Source organism: Orycteropus afer, unplaced genomic scaffold (assembly GCF_000298275.1).
Source record: "Orycteropus afer afer isolate SDZICR_OR568_19922 unplaced genomic scaffold, OryAfe1.0 scaffold00766, whole genome shotgun sequence".
Lineage (NCBI taxonomy): Eukaryota > Metazoa > Chordata > Mammalia > Tubulidentata > Orycteropodidae > Orycteropus > Orycteropus afer.
This window is the reverse complement of record NW_006922353.1, coordinates 289,474-296,345: the sequence shown is the minus strand read 5'-3', so window position 1 is coordinate 296,345 and position 6,872 is coordinate 289,474. Positions and strand designations below refer to the sequence as shown.

The window sequence follows — 6,872 nt, the reverse complement described above, 5'->3', positions numbered from 1 at the left end:
CGCAGGCTCGGGTACACGTGCTCAGGGTGGGGGGAGAGGGAAAGGCTGGTCGCGCAGATGCCGCCCTTCAGAGCAGCCCTGCAGAGAGCATGCATACCCCGAGGCAACGCACCTGGGTGCACCTGACCCAAGCCCACCCAGCTCCAACATGGGCACAGCAGCCGTGCGCCACAGCAAACGGGCGGGCGGCGCTGGGCCACGGTAACCCCACCCCCACCCCCTGCGAGCCCAGATCCCCATATGTATGCTCAGGTCTCCAACGCAAAAACAGGAGGCGCCCAGCTGTGGGGAATGGATGCGGCCTTCTGGTCGTGCCCACTCCCCACCCAGGTACTCACTGGCACACGCACTTAGGTGCTCATCACAGCAATAGACTAGCTCCCCTTCCCTATCACTCACTGCGATCCGGTCCATTCCGACTCATAGCCACGCCCATTGGGTTTGCTACCATTTATCAAGCGTTTTCTACTCCGTGCCAGGCTCTGGGTTAACTCAGCCACTCCTCACACCAACCCTGTGGGTGAGGGTCTCTGATCATCCCCACTTGGCAGAGGGGGAAACTGAGGCCCAGAGAGGCCAAGTAACTTGCCCAAGGTCACACAGCTAGGAAGAGATGGTGCCGTTCAGGGTGGCTCCAGAGCCGTCACTTGACCACTACCGTGTCCTTCCTGGCTGTCACACATGTAGTTGTAGGTCCTCATATCCTCGTTAATCCCATGCACATGCAGACACGCCCATGCAGACACCCAGAGGCAGGTGTGTGCTCACGACTGGGACATACCTGCAGACACAGGGCAGGTCCCAGAGGGCGGTGACTGCATGTCCTAGGGGCCCAGGATGCCACCCTTCTCCCTAGTCCCAACAGGACCTCCAAGCTTGGGACAAACTCCTGCAGCTGCCGGCAGCCTCTGGGTGCACCTCCAGCTGGGCGCTCTCCAGGGCCCCTGGTATAAGCTAGGCTAAGTGCTGGCCCCCTGCACCGGGCCCAGCCTGGGGCAGACCGCTCTGATGCTCACCCAGCCCAGGTGGTGAGCAGCTGGGGCTGGGGAGGGAACAGCTGCCCCTGTTGGTGGCGGCAGGAAGAGAGGTTTACAAAGGGCGCCTGTGTGTGGTCTCTCTGGTGAGGGGTCCCTGGGCCCCCACTGGGCACCTGAGAGGCGGTGAGCAGCTGCCAAGGTCACGCTGCCCTTTGTTGACGCATCAACCAACCGTTCTTGGAAAACCCAAGGCTGCATGGGTCATTTCCAGGGCCCCTCCTGGGGCTCTGGCAGCCAAGGGCAGATGCCCTGCTCTCACTCAGAGCCAGAAGCCTTGGCCAGCTGCCGCCACGCTGGTGACCTCCGGCAGGCCACGCTCGCCCCCCCCCCCAGCCTTGGTTTCCTCCTTTGACGAGTGGGCCCTGGCTAGGGCACCCCATGCTTGTTGGCAAAACCAGCTCAGCCGTGGCTGGGGAAGCCCTCTGAGTGACTCACCAGCCTGGCTGGAGCGGGCCTGGCCTCTCCGCCTCCACCCGGCTGCCACCACCACCTACCACAGGGGAGTCTGGGTGCCACCTAAACACACTGGCCTGTCTGCGGCCTTGGGTGCCAGCAAGTCTGATGCAGACAGCCTGGCTCCTCGGTGCCCTAATGGTTCCCCCAGCTTCTTGGCTTTGGCCATGGGGCTTGGGGAGCTGAGAGGGGATGGGAGGGAGGTTAGCGAGAAGGACCTTTGCCCCAGCTGTTACCCTGCCAGGAAACACAGCCTCCAGACGCTCTCCTGAGCCCCCCAGCGCCAACCAGCTTACGGCCCTCAACTGTCCCGGACCACGTAGACCCGTGGCCGTCAAGCCGATGTTGACTCCCAGCGACCCCGTGCCTTTCAGAGAACTGTGTTCCAGAGGGTTTCCAGTGGCTGTGGTCTTCCGGAAGCAAATTGTCAGCTGCCTCTGGGGGGACTTGAACCCCCAAGCTTTTGGTTAGCAGTTGAGTGCACAGCCGTTTGAACCACCCAGGGACTTCACAAAAAAAAAAAAAAGACCCTGATGGCTTCAGGTTGATTCTGACTCATGGCAACCCCATGACACCTCAGACACAAAAATCAATGAGACAAACACCACACTTCATTACACCAAAGAGACATCTTAAAACCAAAAACACCAAACCCACTGTCATCGAGTCGACTCCGACTCATAGCAGCCCCCTTTGGGTTTCGGAGGTGACTGTTCAACCTTCCTTCCAAGGAGTGGCTGGTGGGTTTGAACCGCCAGCCTTCTGGTTAGCAGTCAAACGGCTTAGGCGCTGCACCACCAGAGCTCCTTGGGAGAGAGACACCTTGGGGGGGCTTAAGAAGGGGTCTCGTGGAGGGGAAGCTTGTTTAGATAAGATGGGGGGAAAAAAAAACAAACCACGCAAACCAAACCCACTGCTGTTGAGTGTGTTCCAATTCCTGGCAAGCCTGTCAGAGCAGAGCTGACCCTCAGGGGTGTTCCTGGCCGTAAGCTTTGTGGAAGCAGGTCACCAGGTTTTTCTTCCGTGTGGCCTCTGGGTGTGTTTGAACCGCTGCCTTTCAGTCAGTGTTCTTTCTGTTGGGTGCCATGGAGTTGATTCCGACTCACAGTGGCCCCTGTCACGGAGCAGAACTGCTCCATAGGGTTTCCTAGGCTGTCATCTCTATGGAAGGAGGCCACCAGGCCTTTTGTGGAGCGGCTGGTTGCAGGGTGAGCACCCAGCACTTAACCGTTGCGCCACCAGGGCAGGCAGTCGTAGCCGAGTGCCACCCATGTGCACCACCCAGGCACCTGAGCTGGGCAGGAGTCTTCGGTGTTAAGAAGGAGCTGGCAGAACCTTCACACACAACGGAGTAGGGGGCTCTGGGGTGGGAGTGACCCCGCGTGGCTGGGGGCTGGAGGCCCAGGGAGGGTGGCTGGGGAGATCACCGGCGTGCAAAGGGTTCATCCCTCGCAGCCCAGCCAGGCCGGCCAGGCTGAGTCTGGCTTCACTCCCGCATCTGATGGGAAGCTGGGGGGGTTCGTGCAGGGGAGTGGGGAGGGACGTGATGTGAATTATGCTTCAGAACGACTGCTCTCTGGCTGCGGCAGGCAGCAGGCATTGGAGGGGCTCCGGAGGAAGGCGGGGGAGAGCGGGGGGGGGGGGGGCAGGCGACTGCAGTGGTCCAGGCGGGAGGCAGGCACCTCGCCAAGTGTTCAGAGCTGGCGTGCGCCAGCATCTCCTCCACCTCCTGGAGCAACCTGCCCCCAACTCAGCCCCAGCCCCTCGCCCAGTGGGACTCTCTGTCCACATCCATTTGTCCATGAACTGCTGGAGTCGCCAGCACTGCCCTGCTCAGGTCTGGCCTGCAGGGGAGAAAAAAAAAAAAAACAACTCACTGCTGTTGGGTTGAGACCCCTTCTTGTTCCCGAGGCGGTATCTCTATGGAAGTAGATTGCAGTCTTCCTTCCGAGGAGTGGCTGGTGGGTTTGAACCGCCAGCCTTCTGGTTAGCAGTCAGATGCCTTAGGCACTAGGCCACCAGAGGCACCCAGAAAAGTAAGATAAATGAACCCTGAGGCACACACGTGTCCCCACAGGCATCACACATTCACATGTATGTACCCTGGGACAAGGGCTTGGAGGACAGGGATGGGAGAATTGGGGACAGGAGTCTGAGAGCTGTTGGAGAGTGTCCTCTCCCGAGGGGCCTGGTCAGGGTCATGATAACCTTAGCTGGCAGCCCCTCCTCAGTAATGGCCAGGGGGAGGAGAAGAGGACAGGGCCAAACCAGTGCCTGGTCCCGAGAGGGCTCTGGGGCTGGCTGATTCTGGGCCTGTCGCCCCGCCAGGAGAACCAGAGCCTGCCTGTTCCTGCCCCTCTGAGCCCGGGTGTGAGGAAGAACAGGGCGGAGTCGAGCTCTGGGAAGTGGAAGGAGGGTGGTGTGTGTGGGGAGACCCAAGGCAGGCGGGATCCAGGGTTTGGAACGTTGGAGGTTTCCGGCCACAGAGGCAGGCCTCCAGGGAGCCAAGAGGGGCGGGGAGAGACACACACACACATACACACACAGACCAACGGCCAGAGACAGGAGTTAGGAGAAGCTGGGAGAGGCAGGAACTAGGGGGCTAGTGACCTGCAGGCTGGTCCGGGCACACCACAGTCCCTGGAGACTCCCCGGGACAACAGGACGTCTGTGGCCTTGGGCGCCACAACCCCAGTCCCATGCGGGCAGCCTGGCTTCTCGGGGCCCTGGTGGTGCCCCAGCTTCTTGGCTATGGTCACGGGGCTCGGGGAGTCGAGAGGGAGTGGGAGGGAGGCTGGGGGGGTGCCCAGGAGGAAGAACGGGAGAGGGAGTCCCTGATGCTGAAGGTGAGCTGGGGTGTGGTGGGTTTCTATGGGGGAGTCCTGGGCTGGGGGGCGTTGCTCAGAGGATGGGGTTCAGAGAACGGACTCAGGCTCAGAGAGTAAGTTCAAGTTCTGGCCTGGAGAGAGGTGGGTGGAGGGTGGGGGGGGCAGTAAGGCCGTGGACCTGACCTCTTCCTAGTCCCACCCTCCACCCTCAGCATTTACAGGAGGCGCTGGGGCTGCCCGCTGAGCCAGGGGATGAAAGTCTTGCCCAGACCTCTGAGGGCAAAGAGGTCTGGGAGGCAGAGGAGGACGGGCAGGGAGAGAAAGAGGAAGAAATAGCCACGCCGACCCCCTCCTTCAGCCCCAGCCCCTCTCCCACCCCTGAAGACATCATCTCTTACATCCGTGAGTAGCCCGAAGCCCCGCCCTGTCCCCAGGCCTCCGAGGCCACTTTTGCAAAAATGAACCCTCAGTCCACTGTCCGGTGACCTCTCAGCTGCCCCACTGCCCTGCCGGCAGCCCCGGCCACTGACCCCTACCTTCCCGGAGTCCTGGGTCCCTCTAAGGCTCGGCCCCGGGTCTCCACCTCGCCCCTCCCCAGACACTCGGGTCCTTTGCCCTCCCCCCTCAGCTCCCTCCTCCAGCGCACGCCCTGTCGCTCCGCAGTGGGCCGCCTGGCGGGCCTGGACGCGGGCTTGCACCAGCTGCACGTTCGTCTGCACACGTTGGACACGCGTGTGGCAGAGCTGACCCGGGGGCTGCGTCAGCTGCGGGAGGCGGCGCGCGACACCCGGGACGCCGTGGAAGCCCTGCAGGAGACGCAGAGCCGCTCCGAGCGTCAGCACGGCCGCCTGGAGGGTGAGTCCGCGCTGCGCCGAGCAGAGGGGGCCAGAGGGGCCAGGTGGGGGGCTGGTGGAGAGGAGTCTGAAGCTTGAGGCGGACCCTGACTGTCAGGGACAAGGGGTCTCGGGAGATTTGGGGTGTGTTGGCCCCTGGGGAGGATGGAGCAGCTGGGAGGATGAATGCGGAGAGAAGGAGGGGTTCCGGGGAGACACTCTGGTCTCTCCCAGGTGCGGACCCCACTCCGCTCGCGCCACGCCCCCTCCAGTCCCGCCCCTGACAGCCTGGCCCCGCCTCTGGCGGCTGCGCGGTTCTGACTCCTCCTCCTCCCAGCCCTTCCCGCCTTACCCCCGCCCCCGAGTAACCTGACTCCGCCCCGCCCCGCCCTCAGAGCCCATGACTCCTCCTTCTCTCCGCCCCCGGGGGCACTGACCCCGCCCCTTCCCGTTCCGCCCCATCCACAGGCTGCCTGAAGGGACTTCGCCTGGGCCATAAGTGCTTCCTGCTCTCGCGCGACTTCGAGGCGCAGGCGGCGGCGCAGGCGCGCTGCGTGGCGCGGGGCGGGAGCTTGGCTCAGCCGGCCGACCGGCAGCAGATGGACGGGCTTAGCCGCTACCTGCGCGCGGCGCTCGCGCCCTACAACTGGCCCGTCTGGCTGGGCGTGCACGACCGGCGCGCCGAGGGCCTCTACCTCTTCGAGAACGGCCAGCGGGTGTCCTTCTTCGCCTGGCACCGCTCGGCCCGGCCCGAGCCCAGCGCCACGCCGCACCCGCTCAGCCCGGACCAGCCTAACGGCGGCGCGCTCGAGAACTGCGTGGCGCAGGCCTCGGACGACGGCACGTGGTGGGACCACGACTGCGAGCGGCGCCTCTACTACGTCTGCGAGTTCCCCTTCTAGCGGGCTGGCCCCGCGAGAGCGCCCTGCCTCCCTGTGTGGCCGCCGATGGCAGTGTGTCCCCGGGGCCGGAGCGCCTGCAGGCCGGGACTCCTTCCTGTCCTTCTCTGTCATTGGAGCGCGCACCGGGCTAGGGGTGGCGCCAATAAAGCCTTGTGGACTCTGACTTGAGCAGCCTGGAAGGCCAAGATCTAAGTCAGCCTTCGGGCTCCTCCCCTGTCTTGCCTTTGAGAGTATCACACAAGCCCCAGGAGCCCTGGTGGCGCAGTGGTTAAGGGCCTCGGCCAGCGGTTGGAACTACCCAGCGCGAGAAAGACCTGGCGATACGCTTCCATAAAAATTACAGCCTAGGAAAAGCTATAGGGCAGTTCTGTTCGGCCGTATAGTGCCCCCATGAGTTGGAATGGACCCCACAGCACAGGAGACAACATTTGAGACCCAGATCAGTGACCGGCTCTGCATTTCTATATGTGCACACAGCCCTCTCCCCCCCACCCCTGCGTTCACACTGATGCTCACAGCACCCACTTGCACACTGCTAGTAGGTAACCTCCATCCTTGAAGTGCCCCCATTGGGCCTTTGGGTCCCAAGGCCTGCCCATCTTTGTCTCTGGCTTTGGTCATGGTCCTGGCCAGAGAGGTCTGGGAAACACGGAGGAGCTAAAGGCTCTGACAAGTCCTGCAGGGCAGGGTTTATTTCGTTTTGGAGAACCGGTGTGTGCAAACGGCATGGTGTGTCATCAGCAGACCTCCTTGCTGACTTCACAAAGGGCTGGGGAGAGTGAAGATCAATCAGCCCAAAGCTGAGTTGTATGAGGTGGA

At 62.6% G+C, this 6,872-nt stretch overlaps 1 protein-coding gene across 1 annotated transcript; it reads left to right on the top strand.

Moving 5' to 3' along the window:
• The first annotated feature begins 4,189 nt into the window (after positions 1 to 4,189).
• CLEC11A (C-type lectin domain containing 11A) lies at positions 4,190 to 6,053 on the top strand. Its single transcript, XM_007957619.1, has 4 exons — positions 4,190 to 4,336; positions 4,531 to 4,720; positions 4,982 to 5,173; positions 5,620 to 6,053. Exons 1-4 carry the CDS (start codon positions 4,190 to 4,192, stop codon positions 6,051 to 6,053), a joined length of 963 nt encoding a protein of 320 aa, XP_007955810.1.
• Positions 6,054 to 6,872: the final 819 nt, after the last annotated feature.